Source organism: Hemiscyllium ocellatum, chromosome 9 (assembly GCF_020745735.1).
Source record: "Hemiscyllium ocellatum isolate sHemOce1 chromosome 9, sHemOce1.pat.X.cur, whole genome shotgun sequence".
NCBI classification, from domain to species: domain Eukaryota; kingdom Metazoa; phylum Chordata; class Chondrichthyes; order Orectolobiformes; family Hemiscylliidae; genus Hemiscyllium; species Hemiscyllium ocellatum.
The window spans coordinates 14,249,031-14,271,352 of NC_083409.1; the positions used below are offsets into that span (position 1 = coordinate 14,249,031).

Consider the following 22,322-nt stretch of genomic DNA (forward strand, 5'->3'; position numbering starts at 1 on the left):
TACACAAAGGAAAACTCAAATCCATTTGAAACATGTTGGGACGTCAGGGTATAGACTGAGGGCAGAACTGAAGAAAATTAGTTTTATTCGGGAAATGGTTTTGGAAAATTTATGGGATTAAAGTTTGATAAATCCGCAGGGACCAATAACCTACATTTCAGATTACTTCAGGAATTGCCCAAAAATTTTGGGAACATTGGTGTTCAAGATTCTATTGATTCTGGAACTTTCCCAGTGACTGGAGAGTTGCGAATGTAACATCACTGTTTAAAATGGGAGGGAGAGAGAAAAGTGGGCAACCTGGACCAGTCAGCCTGGCATTGGTATTGGGAAAAATAGTCAAGTTCGTTGTGAAAGATTTAATCACTGGGCACGTGGAAGACAGTGATAGGATTAGACAGAGTCAGCATGGTTTGTGGAAAGGGAAATCATGCAGAACAAATTGACTGGAATTGTTCGAGGATGGAATGAGCAGATTTGACAAGGGGGAGCCAACGGATGTGGTTTATCTGGAACCTTCAGAAGGCTTTTAAACAGTCCCACAGTAGAAATTAGCGAGTAAAAGTAAGACTCAATGGACTGGGGCAGTGTACTGACATGGATAGAGAAGTGGTTGGCAGGCTGGAAACAAAGAGTAAAAAAAAACAGACCTTTTCAGAAAAAGGTCTGTTTTTTTTACTCTTTGTTTCCAGCCTGCCAACCACTTCTCTATTCATGTCAGTAATGTTCATATTTGTTCATGGTTTAGATGAGGGAACTTAAGAGTAATATCTCCAATTTGCAGATGACACAAAGCTGGGTGGGAGGGGGAGCAGTGAAGAAGATGCAGAGATGCCTGTGTCCGTGTATACCAGTCACTGAAAGTCAGCGTGTAGGTGCAGCAGGCAGTGCAGAAGGTAAATGATATGTTACCTTTATAGTGAGAGAATTTGCGTACAGGAACAGGGATGTCTTGCTGTAATTGTATGGGGCCTTAGTGAGTCCACTCCTGAATATTCAAACCAAAACTGGTTCAGTGACAGGAGACAGAGGGTGGAGGCAGAAATTTGTTTATGTGACTGGGCCCAGTGTGCAGTGGGATACCACAGGGATCAGTGCTGGGTCCCTTATTGTTCAGGATGTATTGAAACAATGAAGATGAGAATGTGAGAGGTGAGGGGTGGGGGTGAGTGGATGATGACTGAGTTTTTGGATGACACGAGGTTTGGCAGATGGTTGACAATGAGGAAGAAGGTCTTGGGTGACACGAGGATCTAACTGGATTGGTCAGATGGGCAGATCAGAGTCAGATGGAACTTACCCCTGATAAATGTGAGGTGATGAACTTTGGACAATGTAACAGGTGAATAAAGTATTGATGAAATCATATGGGACACTTGCCTTTATCATTTCAGGTATAGATGAGAAGACCAGGGAAGATATGTTGGAGCTATTCAGAATTTTTGTTAGGCCACAGCTGGAGTACTGTGTGCAGTTCTGGTCACCACGCAATCGGAAGGATGGGATTGTATTGGAGGGGGTGCAGAGAATAGTCACCAGGATGTTGCTTGGGATGAAGCATTTCAGCGATGAAGAGAGGCTGGATAAACTCGGGTTGTTTTCTTTGAAGCAGAGAAGGTTGAGAGGACCTGATAGAGGTGTAAACGGCTATGAGGGGAATGGACACAATGAATAGAAAGCAGTTGTTCCTCTTCTTCGGAGTTGGCACACATTCACTGTGAAAGACAGGAGCTTCATAGGGGATTTGAAGAGGAGATTTTCACCCAGAGGGTGGTGGGGGTCTGGTTTGCATTGTCTGGGCTGGTAGTTGAGGAGGACTTTTAAAAGTACTTGGATTAACCCTTGAAATATCATAACATTTAAAGCTATGGGCCTTGTGTTGGAAATTTGGATGAATGCAGGTTTACTGTAGTTTGGATGGTACAGGTACAATGGGTCGAAGGGCCTCTTCTGTACTGTGCGATTTTACGATTGTATTGTGTGCAGTTTTGGTCTACTTATCTGAGGAAAGATGTTCTGGCTGTGGAGGGAGGGCAGCGAAGGTTTACCAGGCTGACTCCTGGGATGACAGCAATTAGACTTAGATCTGATGAGAAACTGGACCAGTTAGGATTATATTCACTGGAGGTTAGAAGATTATGGGGAGTCACACTGAAAACTCTAGAATCCTAACAGGACAAGACAGGATGTTCCTGATGACGAAGGAGTCCAGAATCAAGGATTAAAGTTTAAGGATACGGGAAAGGACATTTAGAGCTGAGATGGAGAGAAATATTTTCATTCTACAGGAAGCCTGTAGACGTTTCTGTCACTGAAAGCAGTTCAGCTCAAACCACTGAATGTTTTCCAGAAAGGGCACAATACAGTTCTTAGAATGAAAGGGATCAAAGGTTATGGGGATGAAGCAGGAACAGGCAGCTGAGTTGGATGATCAGCCATGATCATATTGAATGGCAGAACAGGCTCGAAGGGCTGAATGGCCTATTCCTGCTCCGAGTTTCACTGTTTGAGAGATTGTTCATCAACGTGGAACCATATTGAATAAGAGAAAAAACATTTGCCTTGGGTTAGGAATTAGTTTGGAGATAGGAGACAGAGTGAGGGAATAATGTGTGTGTCCTCAAATGAGCAAGAGGTGAATAGTGGTGTGCCCAGGGATCCGTCCTGGGACTTTAGCATTTCATAATATTTCTGAATGACTTGGATGAAGGAATAGAGAGCCATATATCCAAGATTGCTGACCACACTGAGTGAGGCAGCTAGGAGGAGGTTACAGAGATGGGGAGGGTCGATGGACAGGGAGGGACTTCAGAACAAGGACGAGAATTTGAAAATCGAGGTGTTATTGGACCGGGAGCCAATGTCGCTCAGTGAGGACAGTGGGGGATGGGGATGGGATTTGTTGCGAGTTCGGATTCGGGCAGCAGAGTTTTGGTGTGAGCTGAAGTTTACAGAGGGCAGTGGCTGTGATGTGGCCCAAGACAACATTAGAATGGTCATGTTTGGAGTCCCAAAGCAACGAGTGGGACTTTCAGTGAGTGATCTCTGTGCTGTGGAGGATTTGGGGCTCAGATCAGCCTCAAAGATGAGGCCAAGATTTTAAGGAATCTGGTATGAAATAAAAGCCGAAAAAGCTGCAGATGCTGCAAATGAGGAACAAAAACAGAAATTGCTGGAAAAGCTCGGCAGGTCTGGCACCATCTGTGGAGAGAAAGCAGAGTTAAAATTTTGGGACGTGAACCTTCTCAGAACTGTTCTGAGGAAGGGTCACTCGACCTGAAAGGTTAACTCTGATTTCTTTCCCCAGATGCTGCCAGACCTGCTGAGGTATTCTGTTTTTGTAAAGAGTCTGGTTGAGCAGCAGACAGTGCTCAGGGAGAGGGATGGAGGTTGTACCGGGACCTGAAGGGGATGGCTTTGATCTTCCCAATGTGTTTCCCAGTGAGCCTGGCTACTCAGTCCTGACTGCTCTTAGCTGCTGTGATTGTCACTGATTGGACACTTATTATTAGAGATTCTGACCACAGCAGAAAGCCCCAGTGTAAAAAATAACTGCAAAGGCTGTCAGATCGCAAGGTTGAAACTTCACCAAGTGAGGAAGTGAAAGAAGGAGCTCGGAGCAGCTGCACATTTGTTACTGAGACGGGAGAAAACTGTGAACTGTCTGCACTCCCTGGAATCTGACAGCACATAAGAACATTAAAACCAGGAGCAGGAGCAGGCTCTCTGGCCTCTTGGGCTGCTCTGCCATTCAGTAAGATCATGGCTGATCTTTTCATGGCATCAGCTCCCCCTTATCCACCTTTTCACCAAAACCCTTGATTCATTTACTGTTCAAAAAATTACCTAAATCAGCTTTAAAAACATTTACTGAGGAAACCTCAACGACTTCGCTGGGCAGGGAATTCCATAGATTCACCACCCTCTGGGTGAAGAAGTTCCTTCTCTATTTAGTCCTAAACCTGCACCCCCCCCCCCCCCCGCACCTGTGGTGTCTGTGAGTGATCCAATTATTCCCACTGCCCCCTCTCTCCCCATAACCCAGCAAATCTTTCCTTTCAGCTCGATCTCCAGCTGCCTCTTGTTGACTTGGGTCCACAGCAGAGACTGTCCCTAACCTGGGCTCCAAGCTGGCATCTCATTCATTCATTGGGAGGCAAACTGCCTGGGCTGGGAAATGGAGCTCAGGACCCTGAACATTCCCTCTCCCCTCCTGAGGGACATTTGATGCTGAGGTTTAATTCTATGGAACTTTACAATATATGCCTACAATACACACTTCTCCATTCTGTGTGTAAAAGGCTGGAGCCTGCCAGCAGGATATTCAACTGCAGGAGCCGTCATCAATTTGACCAATTCTGACCACACCCACTCTCCGTAAACTTTCAACTAATTACTAAAATCAAATCTGTCAATCTCCTCCTTGGTATGAGACAGGGAAGGGGCCATTTCATTCCAGACAATTTGGAATTTATGGAGCACAGATGGAGTAAGCTGAGAGAGGACATCAGAATGTTGGAGTTTGGAGGTGGGATGAGCAGGAATAAGAGTTTCTGTGGTCAAGGGGCTGATGTAGTGCAGAGACAAACAATGTAGTGGAGATTGAAATAAGAGACCTAGGTGATGGAGAGGAAGTGGGGTTTGAAGCTCCAATACTGGAGGGTCCAGTGGGAAAGAAGCTCAGGCTTATTGCTGTCCATTGGACATTCCAGTGGGATGGAGGCCCATGTTTCCTGATCTCTGTTGGAGGTTCCAATTGAGTCCCATGGAATTGGAATGTTGGCATTTCTTGCAGCAATTGGAATCTTGGTATTTATTATAAAAGGACTGAATTACAGAAATAAAGAAATATTGTGACAATTCTATTAGGCATTGGTGAGACCACATCTGAAGCATTGTGTCCAGTTGTGGTCTCCTTACTTGGTGAAGGATATGGTGGCACTGGATTCAGTTCAGAGGATGTTCACCAGACTGATTCCCCGGATGAAAGGGCTGCCATATGAGGAATGGTTGAATAGCTAGGGCTTGTACTCACTGGAATTCAGTTGTATGAAGGGGAGATCTGAGTGAAGTATATAAGATGCTAAAGGAGATTGATAGGGCAAGCATTGAACAGATGTACTCTCTTGTGGGCCAGTCTCGAACAAGAGGTCATAGACATAGAGTGAGAGGAGGTATGTTTAAAACTGAGATGAGGAGAAACTACAGGTGACAGAGTGGTGCAGTGGTGAGCACTGCTGCCTCACAGTGCCAGGGCCCCAGGTTCGACTCCACCCTCAGGCAACTGCATGGAGTTTGCACATTCTCCCCCTGTCTGTGTGAGCTTCATCTGTGTGCTCTGATTTCCTCCCACAGTCTAATGATGTACACGTTCAGAGGATTGGCCATGCTAATTTACCCATAGTGTCCAGGAAAGTGTAGGTTAGATTCATTAGTCATGGGAAATATAGGGTTACAGGGAAAAGGTTCCAGAATGGCTCTGGGTGGAATGCTCTTTGAAGGGTTGGTGTGGACTTATTGGGCTGAATGGCCTGGTTTCATACTGTATGGAATCTGTTCCATTCCAACTACTTCTCGCAGAAGGTTGCGAATCTGTGGATGTCAGTGCGCACCATCATCTCCACCCCCCCTCCCCACTCCCCCCCCCTCCCCACCCCCTTCCTCAAGCACAGTGGAGGCAGAATCAATCAACAGATTCAAGAAAGAAACAGATATCTTTCTGATGAAAAGCAGGATAGAGGGCAATAGGTAGCCGTCTGGAAAGTGGAGAGGAGGTTAAGTTCAGCCATGATCATGTTAAATAGGAAACGGGTTTGATTACCTATTCCTGCTCCTCATTCCGAAGTTCAATCTTGCAATGAGATCCTTGTTTACTGGTCTGTATTGGAGGATCCATTCACAAAGAGTCACATCTTTACTGGTCTGTATTGGAGGAGCCAGTTTGAAGCTCGTCTATATTTACTGGTCTGCACTGGAGAGTTCAAAGAAATGGAGGCCTTTCTCTCCTGGTTTCTATTGGAGGGCCCAGTAGGAATAAGGTCCATGTTAACTAGGCTCTGCTCGAGTATTCAGTGGGAAATAGATCCATATTTACTGGTCTCCATTGGAGGCTCCAGCGGCAAAGATGCCTATGTTTAATGGTCTCTACTGGAGAGTTCTGTGGGAATGAATTCCATGCTTACTGGTCTCCACTGGACAGTCCAGTGGGACATGGATACTGTAGTGAGTGTGGGGCTCATTTCCTTTCTGTAGTAACTGTGTGATGGTCCAATCCTCATACCAATAAAACTGGAGCTTGACCATGGAAGGGAAAGGTGAGGGGAAAGGATTGGAACATGTTGTGAATGGATAGGATGGGTCAATGGGTCAGATCCTGTCCTATCCCTCCAGGTCATACTGATGGCCTGAGGATCTCCTCCCTCTGCTGGGCTTTCATGGAATGAGGTTTGTGTCCAAACCAGTCCCCAGGAAGAATGGGCCAACAGCACAGAATTGCCCTTCATTTGACAAGAATCTGACCGTCTTCCTGAGAGAGGCCAAACCCTGGTCAATGTGGGAAATGGGCCTTTATTCCAGGAGTAGACATACTCCTGGTGTCAAGGGTTAACATCCATTAGATTTGGAGGAGATATAACCTGTATTTAACTTTTACCACTTGGGACCTTGTTGGAAAGGCAGAGAGTGTGCGTGTGTGTGTGTGAGAGAGAGAGAGAGAGAGAGAGAATGTTGACGAGAGAGACATAGAAGGGCAGGGTGTGAAAGTGAGAGAGAGCAGGATAAAGAATCTCAGGCAGTGTAAGATGAGTAAAAGCGGGGGGAGAGAGAGAGGTAGAGAGAGGTAGAGATGGTGGAGTTGAAGAATAGAGATAGAGCGAGATAGAGTATGAGACAGTGTGACTGAGAGAGAGGGGACAGAGAGAGAGACAGACAGACAGAGTAGGTGTGAGACAAAGAGTAGAGGCAATCCAGTGAAAGAGAGAGACAGACGTGCAGAGATGTTCTGGTCACCATATTATGAGAAAGATATGACTGTACTCGAGATGGTGCAAAGATTTCCCAGGATGCTGCCTGGCCTGGAGGGTGTGAGCTATGAGGAAGGATTGGAAAGTTTGGGATTGTTTCTCTTGGAGCAGTGAAGGTTGAGAGGGAACCTGCTGAAGGGCAAAAAGATTATGAGAGGCAGGGATAGAGTGGACAGGAAGGCAACTTTTTCCATGAATAGAGGGATCAATATCCAGGGACAGAGATTGGAGATTACACAGACATACAAAGATAGAAATAGAGAGCAGGAGTAGGGTTAGGTTTAGGGTTAGGGTTAGGGTTAGGGTTAGGGATTGGCCCTGTGAGTCTGTTCTGCCATTCAATATGACCATGGCTGATCCTCTCCCTCAATGCCAAGCTGGGATTGATGTTGCTAGATCATTGATGATCAGTAGAGACTTGTTAAATGCTGTTCATGTCATTGAACTTTTGATTGAGAGAGACACAGAAGACACACACAGACAGAGAGAGAGAGCAAGTGGACATTGTGAGATTGAGTGAGAGAGGGCGAGGCATTTAATTGCTGCCCCAGGACTCACTGTTCCAATGTCCTGGAATAATGCCTGCTAGAGAGTGACTGGAGGGAGGGAAACAGACAAAGAGAGAGTGAGGCAATTAGAGATTGAGGGTATAAGGAGAGAATGAGTGAGGAATTAGGTAGTAATATAAGTGAAGGAGAAGAATGAATGATCAGAAAGAGAGAGAGAGAGAGACCAACCAAAACAGAAGGGAGGGAGATAAACAGAATGTCAAACATACATGGAAAAAAGGAAAGATATAAGTAGTTATATAATTGGGAGAGGACAGAGTTGGAGACGGAAATAGAAAAAGAGAGAGAAAGTCAACGAATAACAAGAACGTATACAAGAGAAGGGTGAGAAAGAGAAAAAAGGGAAAAGGGAGAAAGAAAAGAAAGGATGAGAGAGAGAGAGAGAGAGAGAGAGAGAAGAGGAAGTGTGAGGGGCTGACGTGGCTCTCTCTGCCTGATGCCATTTACATACTGAGGAACACCCAGTCAGACTCTCACAGGCTGCAGCTTTATAAAGCAGAGCCCAGTGAAGGGAGAGTTTATCAGGAACCAGGCACAGGGACAGGAGCACACACCATGATTACACACATCCAGCTGATCTGGCCCCTGGCATTCTGTGTCGCAGGTACAAATCTCTCTCCTTCCACCTTGAATCTTTCGCTGCTCTCCATTTCACTCCAATTCCACTGACTTGTGATTGAAGGGAAAATGCTGAAACCAGAGGAATGCTCAGTGTCTCCAACAATCTCTCATTTGACCGGCTCTTTCTGTGACAGTTCTGACTTCACTGTGTTTCTCTCTGACCCCTCAGGTATCAATGGGGAGATTATCATGACCCAGTCTCCCCCGGTGCTGTCAGTGGAACTGGGCCAGACTGCAACCATCACCTGTACGGCCAGTCAAAGCATTAGCAGCTACCTCAGTTGGTACCAGCAGCGAGAAGGTCAGAAACCCTCTCTCCTGATCTATGCTGCAACATCTCGATTCACAGGAGTCTCCGAGCGATTCACCGGCAGTGGATCAGGGACCAGTTACACCCTGACAATCAGCAACGTTCAGAGTGAGGATGTCGCTGACTATTACTGTCAGCAGGATTACAGCTGGTATAGCAGCTCCGCTCAACACAGTGATACAGAGCCATACCAAAACCTCAAGACACACAGCACCACCTCATGCACTGACACATCAATCAGTTATATAAAATGTATAATAATGGACACACAGTCCCACAGCCTGAACTGACACATCCACAATTAGATACAAATGAAACTGAACAAATTACCCCATGCTGGGATTGTAACTGTCCATGACACACTCCAGTCCCTGTGGTGTCCACCGCTCACTGAAGGCCTCAAGTTTCCCTCTGACACTCCATGACCACGCGTGAAGAACAGCTGCAAGATTTAATATCGAAAAATAAATTTCACAAAGCTCCCAAGCCCAGCTGGACACAGAGAGAGATGGAGACAGAAAGACACATGAATGAGGGAGAGACAGAGAGGGGCAGAAAGAAGTTGAGAGTGAACGAGAGACTGGGAGACAGGGAGAGGTTGAGAGTGATGGGGGGGAAGCAGAGAGCAGAGGTTTTTGTACAGCCTCTGCACTGGGAACTCTCACTGTGGGACACGTTCGGTAAAGGAACCAAGCTCAGACTGAGTAAGTAAACCTCAATCCTCTGTTATTAACCCTTTCAATACTGAAACACACTTTCTAAAATACAGTTACTGATTTGTTGAAGGTGTTAGTGGGGAGCTGCAGTGAACGAAATGGTTGATTAAGGAGCACTGTGTCTAACAGTTGTCCAACCGTACCACTTCAGTTCCATTGCCCCCTTTAAGAAGCAAGATATAAGTCAGTCAGTTTTACTCACCGTGTGGAGGAGCTCTGTCCATTTGCAGCCTGTGGTCCCATTCCTGCAGCATGGAGTGAAATCAGTGAGTAGCCTCCTGCCAGTCTCAGTGTGACGGACACGGGGCAGAGTTTGATGTGAGCTCTGGCTCCCTGTCCCAGTCTCTGATCTCACTGACCTCAGCAGCAGCAGCAGCAGCAGCAGCAGCAGCACAGTGAGACACCGAGCTCCCACCTCCCCCAGCTTTAACTCTGCTCAATCACACAATCACAGAATAGTTACAGTGCACAAGGAGGCCATTCCGTCCATCCTGTCTGTCATGGTTCTCCGACTGAGCAATTCACTGAGTGTCATTCTCCTGCCTTCTCCCTGTCACCCTGCACATTGTTCCTTTTCAAATAACAGTCTCATTCCCTTCGGAATGTTTTAATTGAAGCTGCCTCCACCACACTCTTAGGCAGTGCATTCCACACCTTAACCACTCACTGGCTGAAAATGTTGTTCCCCCTCTCACTTTTGTTACTTTTACTTATTACTTTAAATCTGTGTTCTCTCGGTCTCAATCCTTTCTCAATTGGGAACATTTTCTCCCTATTTACCCTGTCCAGGCCCCTCCTGGTTTTAATTCCTCAAACAAATCTCCTCTCAGCCTTCGCCAAAGAAGACAGTCCCAAATTCTCCAATCAATCTGTATAACTGATGTTCCTCATCCCTGGAAGGATCTTCAGGAATATTTTTTGCCATTTCTACAAAACTTCAGCTCCTTCCTGAATTATTCACATTTTCTATGACCCTCATGATTTTATAAACCTTTACAAGGTCACTCCTCAGACTCTTACGTGTCAGAATAAAAAGTTTCAGCTTTTCCAGCTTCTCATCGTCATGGAGTCATACAGCGTGGAAACAGACCTTTCAGTTCAACTTGTCCATACTAACCAGATATCCTAAATCACCTCATCCCATTTGCCAGCATTTTGCTTACATTCCTCAAAACCCTTCCGATTCATGTACCCATCCCAATGCGTTTTAAATGCTGTAATAGTATCTGCCTCCAATACTTACTCTGGCAGCTCGATCCAGACACATACCACCCTCTGTGTGACAAGTTACCCCTCAGGTCCCTTTTGAATATTTTGCCTCTCACCTTAAACCTATGCCATCTTGTTTTGGACTCCCTTTCCCAAAGAAAAGGCCTTGGATATACACCCTGTCCATGCCCCTCATGATTGTATAAACATCTATAAGGTCACCCCGAAGCCTTAGATGCTGTAGGAAAAATAGACCCAGTTTCTTCAGCCTTTCCCTATAGCTCAAACCCTCCAATTCCTGGCCATGTCCTTGTAAATCTTTTCTGCAGCTTTATAAGTTTAACAGCATCCTTCCTATTTTCAAGGTGATCAGGATTGTTCACATTATTGCCAAAGTGGCCTCACTAATCTCCTGTACAGCTGCAACATGATGTCCCAACTCCTATACTCAAAATAGTGACCAATAAAAGCAAGTGTACCCAACACCTTCTTCATCACCCTGTCTACTTGTGACCCCACTTTCAAGTAATAATGCACTTGCATCTTCAATCCGAGGTCTCTTTGTTCAGCAACACTCCACAGGGCCCTCCCATTAACTGTCTAACTCCTGCCCTGGGTTGCCTTTCCAAAATGCAACATCTCACAGTTATCTAAACTGAACTCCATATGCTACACCTCTGCCCATTGCCCCATCTGATGAAGGTCCCGCTGTACTCTGAGATGAATTTCTTCGCTATCCACTATCGTACCAATTTAGATATCATCTACAAACTTACTGTAACTCCTATATTCACATCCAAATCATTTCTATAAAATAGTGAATCCAGCACCAATGTTAGTGGCACACAGCTATTCACAGATCTCCAGTCTGAAAAGCAACCTTTTACCACCACTCCTGTCTCCTATCTTCAATCCAATTTTTTTATCCCAATGGCTCACTCCCCCTGGATCCCATGTGGTCTAACCTTACTAACCAGTCTATCATGTGGAACCTTGTCAAAAACTTTACTGAAGTCCATATTGACAATGTCTATTGTTCTATCTCCATAAATCTTCTTTGTCACCTCCTCAATCAAATTCAGGAGACATGATTTCCTATGCATAAAACCACATTGATTATCCAAAGAATGTAAATCCTATCCCACAGAATCCACTCCAACATCTTACCCAACACTGACATCAGGCTCACTGGTCTATAATTCCCTGGCTTTTCCTTACAGTCTTTCTTTCTTAAATAATGGCATAACATTAGCCAACCTCTCTGGTTCTCCAGCACCTTACCCATAGTTGTCAGTGATACACATATCTCAGTAAGGGGCCCAGCAATCTCTTCCCTAGTTTGCCACAATGTTCTGGGATACACCTGATCAGGTCCTAGGGTTTATCTACTACTTTTATGTGTTTTCAGATCTTGAGCGTCTCCTCATTTGTGTGTGGTCTCTTTTCAAGACATCACTATTTTTCCAAATTCCCTAGCTTTCTCCACAATATATACTGACCTGAAATATTTGTTTGGGATCTCACCCATGTCTTGTGTCTTACCAAAATATAGCACTCACATGTATCTGAATTAAACTCCATCTGCCATTCCTCAGCCCACTGGCCCAGTTGATCAAGATTCCATTGTATTCTTAGACAGCCTTCTTCACTGCCAATGATTAGATTAGAGCCTCTACGGGGTCGAAACAGGCCCTTCTGCCCAAAAAGTCCTCACCGATCCTCCGAAGAGTAACCCACCCAGACCCATTTCCCTCTCAGTAATGCATCTAACACTGTGGGCAATTTAGCATGGCCAATTCACCTGACCTGAACATCTTTGGACCATGGGAGTAAACCAGAACACCCGGAGGAAACCCACGCAGACACAGGGAGAATGTGCAAACTCCACACAGACAGTTACCCAAGGCTGGAATCGAACCTGTGACCCTAGCTCTGAGAGGCTGCAGTGCTACCCACTGAGCCACCGTGCTGCCCCACCTGAGCCACCACTGAGCCACCGATGCCACCTGAAAATTCACCTGAACACACTCTCACAACTCTGGGCCCTTCCTGCCCATTACACTGCTACTATCCCAGTCTATATTCAGAAGCTAAAGACCGCCCCGCCCATTTATAACAACTCTATCATATTTGCAGGTCTCTGTAAATTCATGCATTTGTATTCTTCCACATCCTTCCCACTGGGAGGTGACTTATTGACTGAACTGAGGATTCTGTGTTCCTTTGTGTTCCTCTTTGACATTCTCTCCTGGTTCGCACAGCCCTGCCAAGTTAGTTTAAACCCTCTCTAACTGCATGAGTAAACCACCTCACAAAAATCCAAAGACCTCCCTCATGGATCCTCTTTCCAGCCCCACAGTCACCTGTGCTCACCTCCTGATTCTATTCTCACCTGCATGTAGCACTGGAAGTCATCCGGAGATTCCTCCTTTTCAGTTCCTGCTGCTAATTCCCTCCAGAGCTCCCAACCTTCTGACTGCAGGACCACGTTCCTTTTTCTCCATCCATCACTGGGACCAATGTGGACTATGACTGCTGGCTGTTCCCCCTCTCCCCTCAGGGTGCTCTGCAGCCGCTCAGTGACATCCTTGACCTTGGCATCAGAGAGACAACACACCATCCTGGATTCCCATCTGCAGCTGCAGAAACACCTATCGATGCCCTCACTCTCAAATATCCTCTCACTATCGCTCTTCCAGTTTTCCTTCTGCCCTCCTGTATAGCTGAGCCCCCCCCCCCACCGTGGTGCCAGGGACTTGGCTCTGGCTGCACTCCCCAGATGAACCATCATTCTCATCAGGATTCTGAACTGAATCCTAGTTGGAGAGTGGGAGGCACTCAGGGATTCCTGTACTAGCTGCCTGGTCCTTTTGGACTGTCTGCTGCTCCCCCATTCCCTCTCTCCCTGCATACTCTGAAGGTGCAGAGTGACCACATCTAGAAACGTGCTCTCCACGGAGCTCTCAGCCTCACAGATGCTCTCCACTGACACCAGCTGCTGCTCAAGCTCCAGAACCTGGAGCTCCAACTGCTGTCACTGACCACACTTCCTGCACTCATGGTATTCCAGGAGCTGGGAAGCATTCTGAAGTTCCCACCTAAATGCACACTCTCTCCACTCTTTGGTTATCTGTTGATAAACAGCTACAGCAGGGCTCACAGTCCAGTAAGTTCAGTGTTCCAGGGTTTTGGGAAACTCTCCAGAAGACTTTAAGAAATAGGAGCAGAAATCAGCCATTCAGCCCATTGAATCTGCTCTGCAATTTGATCTTGGCAGATATGCTTCTCAACCCCATTCTCCTGCCTACTCCACAGGAATTTTCCATCCCCTTAACAATCACAAACCTATCTATCCCTGTCTTAAATACACTCAGTGACTTGGCCTCCACTGCCCTCTGCAGCAATAAGTTCAACAGATTCACCACCCTCTGGCTGAAGAGATTCACCCTTATCTCAACTCTAAAGAGTCGGCCCTTCATTCTGAGGCTGTGCCTTGGTTACCGAGTCTCTCCTGTTTTTGGAAACATCTTCTCTGCATCCACTCTATCCAGGCCTGTCAGTATTCTGGAAATTTCAATAAGATCCCTCTTCATCCTTCTAAAGTCCATTGAGTACAGACCCAGAGTCCTCAAGCACGCCTGATATGACAAGCCCTTCATTGCCAGGATCATTCTTGTAAACCCCTCCAATGCCAGTACATTGTTCTATTAAAATATGGGTCCCAAAAATGCCCACAATATTCCAAATACAGTTTGACCAGAGCCTTACACAGCCTCAGCAGTACATCTCTGCTCTTGTATTCTGGCCCTATTGAAATGAATGCTATCATTTCATTTGCCTTCTCAAGCACAAACTGGACCTGCCTGTTAACCTGAATGAGGTTTGTGCTTTAGATTTCCAAAGGCTTTCCTCATTTAGCAAACAGTCTTTGTATTTCTTCTTGTGTTCTATCTGCTACTTCTTTGCCAACTCTCAGAGCCTATTAGGACCTTTTACAGCCTTCCCACTTCCTCAACACTACCTTTAGATTAGAGATTACTTTAGATTACTTACAGTGTGGAAACAGGCCCTTCGGCCCAACAAGTCCACACCGACCCACCGAAGCGAAACCCACCCATACCCCTACATTTACCCCTTACCTAACACTACGGGCAATTTACGTGGCCAATTCACCTGACCCGCACATCTTTGGACTGTGGGAGGAAACCGGAGCACCCGGAGGAAACCCACGCAGACACGGGGAGAACGTGCAAACTCCTCACAGTCAGTCGCCTGAGTTGGGAATTGAACCCAGGTCTCTGGCGCTGTGAGGCAGCACTGCTAACCACTGTGCCACCGTGCCGCCCCTCCTGTCCCTCCACCTATCTCATGTTGTCTGCAAACTTAGCAACAATGTCTTCACTTCCTTCATCCAGATTGTTAATGTATAACGTGAATAGTTATTGTCCCAACATTGACACCTGCAGAACTCTACCAGTCACCAGCTGCCATCTTTCCTCACTCTCTGCTTTATGCCAACCTGTCCGTTCTCAGTCCATGCCAGTACATTGCCCCTAACACCGTGGGCGCTTATCTTATGTCAAATACCTTCTGGAAATCAAAATACATTACTTCCTCGGACTCTCCTTTGCCTGACTGGCTCATTGCCTCCTCAAAGAATTCTAACACATTTGCCAGGCATGACCTCCCCTTGATGAAACCGTGTTGACTCAGCCCTATTTTACCATTGCACTTCCAAGTCCACCGGGTGACACTGTGGCACATTGGTTAGCACTGCTGCCTCACAGCGCCAGGGACCTGGGTTCAATTCCTGCCTCAGGCGACTGACTGTGTGGAGTTTGCATGTTCTCCCCGTGTCTGTGTGGGTTTCCTCCAGGTGCTCCGGTTTCCTCCCACAGTCCAAAGATGTGCGGGTCAGGTGAATTGGCCTTAGCCTTAGGCAAGGGGTATATATCCCCCATCAAATCTCCACCTCCACACCCTGACTCCATTGATTCCTGAAAGATCATCACCAATGCCTCCACAATCTCTTCAGTGATCTCCTTCAGAACACACTGGTGTAGTTCATCCAGTCTGGGGGAGTTATCCAAATTCAGACCTTCCAGCTTCCCCAGTACCTCCTCCTTACTGATGGCCACTACACGCCTGAACTGCCCCCTGACAGTCTGGAAGTACTGGTACACTGCTGGTGTTTTCCATGGTGCAGACTGATGCAAAGTATCGATTCAATTCCTCGGCTATTCCTTCATTTCCTACTATTCTTTCTCCAAACTCATTTTCCAGTGATCCAATGTCTAGTTTTGCCTCCCTCTTCCTTTTTATATATTTGCTAAAACTCTTGCAATCTTCTTTTATATTACTGGCTAGATAACTCCCAGATTTCATCTTCTCCACCCTTAATGCTTTTTTAGTTATCCTCTATAGCTCTTTAAAGACTTCCTAATCCTCTGGCTTCCCACTATTCTCCACCACATTGGATGCTTTTTCTTTTGCTTTTATGCTGTCCTTGACCTCCCTCATCAGCCATGGTTGCCTTGTCCTCCCCTGAGAATGTTTTTTTCTTTTTTGGGATGAATTCCTACTCTACTTCCTGAATTACCCCCAGAAACTCTGCTGTTTGCTGCCCCACCATCTTACCTGCTCGGCTCCCCTTACAACCAACTCTGGCCAGCTCCTTCCTCATGTCTTTGCAGTTACCTTTACTCAACTGAAATACAGTTCCATCTGATTGTAGCTTCTCTCTCTCAAACTACAGGGGGAATTATGGTCACTTATCCAGAGTGATACTTTCACCTTAAACTCACTAATCATGTTTGCCTCATTCCACATCACTGAATCCAGACCTGCCTGTTCCATCATGGCTCAACCACAAGCTGCTCCAAAAACCATCTCGTAGACATTCCATGAAATCCTTTTCTTTCGATGCACTACCCAGTCCACCTATCCATTGAGGTCTACCCTGACATTTAGTTTATCCCTTTTCTGGGCGGCATGGTGGCACAGTGGTTAGCACTGCTGCCTCACAGCGCCTGAGACCCAGGTTCAATTCCTATCTCAGGCGACTGACTGCGTGGAGTTTGCTCATTCTCCCCATGTCTGCGTGGGTTTCCTCCCACAGTCCAAAGATGTGCAAGTCAGGTGAATTGGACATGCTAAATTGCCCGTAGTGTTAGGTAAGGGGTAAATGTAGGGGTATGGGTGGGTTGCGCTTCAGTGGGTCGGTGTGGACTTGTTGGGCTGAACAGCCTGCTTCCACACTGTAAGTAATCTAATCTAATTTTCTGTCTCCTGATTGATTTCCTTCCCCACACCCTGATTACTGCTTGGAGACCTGGACATAACTTGCATCAGATTCTTTATTGTGGTTCCTCAGCTCTACCCACACACATTCTACACCTTCTGACTTCTTGCTATTGATTGAATTTTATTTCACACTAACAAGGCAACTCTTGCCCCTCTGCCCATCTGCCTGTCCTTTTGATAGGACATGGATCCTTGGATATTTAGTTCCCAGCCCAGACCCCCTTACAGCCATGTCTCTGTGATACCCACAACATCGTACCTGCCAGTTTCAATCTGCACTACAAGCTCATTGCGTATACTGTGTGCTTTTAAGTACAACACCCTCAGTCCTGCATTGACTGCCCTCCTTCTCATCATTGTCCCCTTATCTGCTGTGCTTGAAGTTCGACTCTTGTTCCTTTCTGTACTCTCTGTCCTAGGTTGTCTTCTAGAAACTTGAATAACCTCTCCTGAGCCCTCCTCCACTTTAACTAGTTTAATTCCTTGGACACTCAATTTACCTTGATTTATTGCGTCACTTTGTCTACCTTATTCGGAATGCTTTGTGCATTTAGTTACAAACTCTTTAAATTTATTCTATTATTGATTTTCCCTGCACTTCTTTAGTTCCTTTGATATTCAAAAAATCCGTCCCCATCTTTTATTTTCTGGTAACAATCAATCCCACCACTAACCAACAATCGACCTTCTCCTTCACCTTCTGTTTTCTCATTTTCCATCCAACTGAAACAAATTACTTTATGTGTCGATTGACCTAAGGCATGGTGGCTCAGTGGTTAGCACCGCTACCTCACAGCGCCAAGGATACGGGTTCAATTCCTGCCTTGGGAAACTGTCTGTGTGGTGTTTGCACATTGTCCCTGTGTCTGTGTGGGTTTCCCCCAGGTGCTCTGGTTTACTCCCACTGTCCAAAGATGTGCAGGCCAGGTGAATTGGCCATTCTAAATTGCCTACAGTGTTAGGTGAAATAGTCAGGTGTAAATGTAGGGACTGTTTCTGGGTGGGTTGCTGTTCGGAGAGTTGGTGTGGACTTGTCAGGCTGAACTGCCTGTTTCCACACTGGAGGGAATCTAATCAGGCCAATATTTCTCATTATTGCTCTTTGATCTCTTGCTTCTACTTGGATCCTGCTGTGTAGAAACTGGCTGCCACCTTCCTGACATTGCAACAGTGACTCCTTGTCAAACAAAACTGTCTGTAAATGTCTTTGGAAGAGCCTGAAATGTTAAGGGCTGGATTGATGCCCATATGCTCTAAACTTTTCTGATTTACATATCCATGCCTTTTAAATGTTTTAATCATACCAGCCTTCACCACTTCTTCTGGCAGCCCATTTCATACATTTAACACCATCTGAATGAAAACGTTGTTCTTTAGGTCCCTTTTAAATCTTTCCCCTGTCACCTTCAACCTATGCCCTCCAGTTCTGGACTCCCCCACTCTGGAGAAAAGATCTTCTCTATTCACCCTATCTATGCTGCTCATGATTTTATAAACCTCCATCCGGTCACCCATCAACCTGCAATGATCCAGGGAAAACAGCCTCAGCCTATTCAGCCTCTCCCGATAGCTCAAACCCTCCAACCTTGGCAACATCCTTGTAAATCTTTTCTGAACCATTTTAAGGTTCACAACATTTTTCCTCCAGCAGGGAGACCAGAATTACACACAGTATTCCAAAAGTGCCCTAACCAATGTCTGTCAGCCACAAGAGCTCCCAACTCCAATACTCAATGCACTGACCAATAAAAGAAAGCAAACCAAATGACATTGTCACCCCCCCCCCCCCACCCCCCCACCTACCTGCAACCTCACTTCCAGTGAAGTATTCTTTTTTTTTGGATGAACTGAGAGTCTTCCAGTTGTGAAAGATGCCATTCCATGGACTTTTGGATGAAGAGCAGGCAGTTCCCCCTGGTGTCCCTAATCAATATTTATCCCCCAGTCAAAATCAATGAAAATCTGTTTCTCTTCTTTTTATCATATTGTGTTTGGGATCTCGCTGTGCACAGTCTGCAGGAAAGATCCATTGGGACATCTTGATTTGGGGACAGGTGCTTCACAAATGCAAGTCTTTCTTTAAGTTTGAAGTCTCCTGATCCGAACACTCACCCATTGTCTGTGCACTCTCACCTTCCGGGGGCATGGGGTCATTAGGAGCAGTGACCCAAAGGACACTGAGACTCTTTGCAGCCTCACCCTTGACCTCAGCCCAGCAGTGTGCAGCAAGGTTTGAAATGTAATCTAGAACCTTCTACACAGACACCCCAATGTGACTCATTCCCGAAGTGTGTGGATCCGAGTCTGCTCCAAAGTTCTCGGATAAATTTCTCCTGATCTGTGGGTGATCGGAGGTTTGTTAAAGAAGTATCAAGATCCGTCCCACTTTCCAGCTCTTGCTCCATAGCTCTGGAGGTTTCACTGTTTGAAGTGAATACCCAAGTGTTTTTTTCAAAGTGATGAGGGTTTCTGCCTCTCCCACCCTTTCAGGCTGTGAGTCCCACATCCCACCAAGCTCTGGGTGAAAACAAATACCCTCAACTCCCCTATAATCCTGCCCCCAACTGATTTCAATCTCTCCCCATGGTTATTGCCCTCTGTGCTGGTGGAAATCAGTCCTTCCTACCCACTCTGTCCAGGCCCCTCATCATTTTACACACCACCATCAAATCTCCCCTCAGCCTCCTGTGTTCCAACAAAAACACTCCCAGCCAATCCAAACATTCCTCAAAACTCAAAGTTCCCATTCCAGACAAACTCTTCCTCTGTCCTGGTCTCCTGTGGGATCACATCCTTCCTATAATGTGGTGACCAGAACCGTACACTGTTCTCTCACTGTGCTCTAACTGGGGTTTTATACAGTTCCAGAATAAACAAACTCCTTGCTTTCACAGTCAACCAAAAATGAGATAAGGGAGGTGATGGTCTAATGGTGTTATTGCTGAGCTGTTAATCCAGAGATCCAGATAATGTTCTGGGGACCAGGGTTAGAATCCAGCAGATGGTGGCATTCAAATTCAATCAAAAAAAATCTGGAATTAAGTCTAATGACGACCATGAAACCATCTTTGATTGTCAGGAAAACGCCATCTGATTCCCTAATGTCCTTTCGGGAAAGAAACTGCCATCCTTACCATGTGACCCCAGACCCACAGCAATGTGGTTGACTCTAAACTGCCCTTTGGGTGATTAGCGATGGACAATAAATGCTGCCGATCCAGCAATTGCCCTCATTCCATCAAGGGAAAATGAAGAACAGTTTATCCCATGTGTCTTCTTACCACCTCACTGACCTGCATTAAACACCATGGCCAAATCTTCCATCTCCACATGACTTGCAGTTTCAAATTCCTTCATTATCTGAGATACAGATAGAAACATCCAAACTACGAGCAACCGTAGGCCATTTGGCCCCCGAGCCTGCTCCACCATTCATTATGATCATGGCTGATTATCCAACACAGTCCCCTGTTCCTGCTTTCTCCCCACGTTCTTTGATCCCTTTCATCCGAAGAACTACATCTAATTCCTTATTGAACACATACCGCATCTAATTCCCTCATGCTGGTAAAATGGATGAGAATTATTGGGTTGTTGTTTTTTGACCAGTATGGACACAATGGGCTGATGGGCCTTTTGGGTCTCTCTGACTCGATGATTCTATTATTATACTTTAAGAATAACTGAGTACCAAGGACTGACCACTGTGTAACTACCTGTCATTCAGAAAAAGACTCATTCTTTCTGTCCTGTCTGCCAACCAGTTCCCAATCCATGTCAGTATGTGAACCCCAATCCTCTTGTTCATTTGGTCTAGATCTGGAAGCCACACCCTTACTAATTGTGGGACCAGATTCTGAACAGTCTGTCTCATCCTTCGAGGGCTCCTACTGCCCTGACACTGATTTCCCATCATGCCATTGGTTCCGATCCACTTTTACCAAAGCACCACACAGTTTAGTAAAATGAAAACTTTTACACTTGCTCCATGGTTCTCCATTTCCATCCCTACTCTCAATCTCACTGAGTTCTGATCACTGTCACGAAAATGCTCCCCCATTGACAGCCCTTCCAGCTGCCCAGAAACTGTCCCTTCTCTCTATGCTACTTCACCATCACCTTCTCAGGGGCAATTAGGGATGGGTAATAAATGTTGGCCCTGCCAGTGACACCCACATCCCAAGAAGCAATGTGAACAATGCTTGGTCATTTGTTGGGTTTATTCTGTATTGACGACAAATGTTCAAAAAGATTGTATGGCCAGATTATGGTTGAATTCCCTTCCAGTGGCAGGAATTAAAATTGTTTCTCTTGTCTTTCAGGCCGTGAGAACTCTCAGCCCAAGCTGACCTTGCTGCCCCCCTCCCCGGAGCAGGTCAATGCCAAGGGCACTGCCACCCTGGTGTGCCTTGCCAATCACTTCTATCCCGATGAGCTGGAGGTGCAGTGGAAGAAGGACGGTGCAGTCATTTCGGACGGGGTTCAGACCAGCAACTACCTGCGAGCTTCAGACAGCACCTACAGTGTCAGCAGCCTGCTGACCCTCTCTGGGTCTGACTGGGAGTCCGACGCTCGCTTCTCCTGTGCCCTCACCCACGTGACCCTCCCCTCTCCCCTCAGCAAGAGCATCAGGAGATCAGAATGTGTGTAGAGTGTTGGAGACAGTCCACAGAGGAGACACAACTTTAAACAGAACAGGGCTGAGCTGGCAGGACAAAGGTCATTGTCAGCACTGAATTTCAACTCTCTTCCTTCTCAGGATTGCTCAGAGAAACTTCTGAGGTTTGGATATTAAAGCAGGTCATCGCGACAGTGTCAAGAGAGCTTTACACTGTGTCAAACCCCATGCTGTCCTTGTCCTGGGAATGTTTGATGGGGACAGGATTGCCTTGTTATGTTAGCTGCACAAAACAATGTGAACCTCAGAAGTCTCTGCTTCAGTAAACCAGATCTCCTTCCTGCTCAGCTGCCAGTTCCAGTTTAAGGTTTTGTCACTGTTTAAAGGGGCAGGATTCTCGTGTTATTGAGAAAATCTCTCCAAGTGTTTTCCTCAAGCTCCATTGGGGCTATGAATTTGAGCAGCTTCCTCTGTCTGGGCTGTTAATTGCAGTTGTTTCTTTTTCTGTGAATGTGAATGTGGAAAAGGGAATAAAGGTGAAAATTCAGTCTCTGTCTCCGTGTGCTTTGGAAATAACTGACTTTCTCCTCCCCCATCTTTCAGTTGATTGGCTGTATTTCAGCAGGTCATTGTCACAATTGGTTACTTGGCCTGTCAATCAATTACAATCATCAATCATCAATCATTTTCAAATGATCCCTTTAATCAGGAATTTATGTAGATTCCAAAAAGAACAGAAACTGAAAGTTGTTGGGACTCAGTAAGTGCAATCTGATGCATTCCCTCTTCACTCTGTTGGTACATGCCCAGCTGATGGGATCGAACTGTGCAATCTCTGCTGCATGTCGGATAGCCCCTGAAATAATCTTCGGCCAATCACAGACATTGTTGGCTGTGTGCCTCTCTGAGTGTGAGTGTTTAACTCAATACTGCCTGTAGATGTCTCTCTGAGTG

General features: G+C 46.0%; 1 gene segment (V, D, J or C); it reads left to right on the forward strand.

Annotated features, from left to right (window-relative positions):
- The first annotated feature begins 8,127 nt into the window (after positions 1 to 8,127).
- LOC132818596 (Ig kappa chain V-V region MOPC 21-like) lies at positions 8,128 to 21,915 on the forward strand. The segment is given in 4 exon segments: positions 8,128 to 8,195; positions 8,382 to 8,686; positions 9,166 to 9,226; positions 21,073 to 21,915. Coding segments are annotated over 4 exon segments (744 nt in total).
- Positions 21,916 to 22,322: the final 407 nt, after the last annotated feature.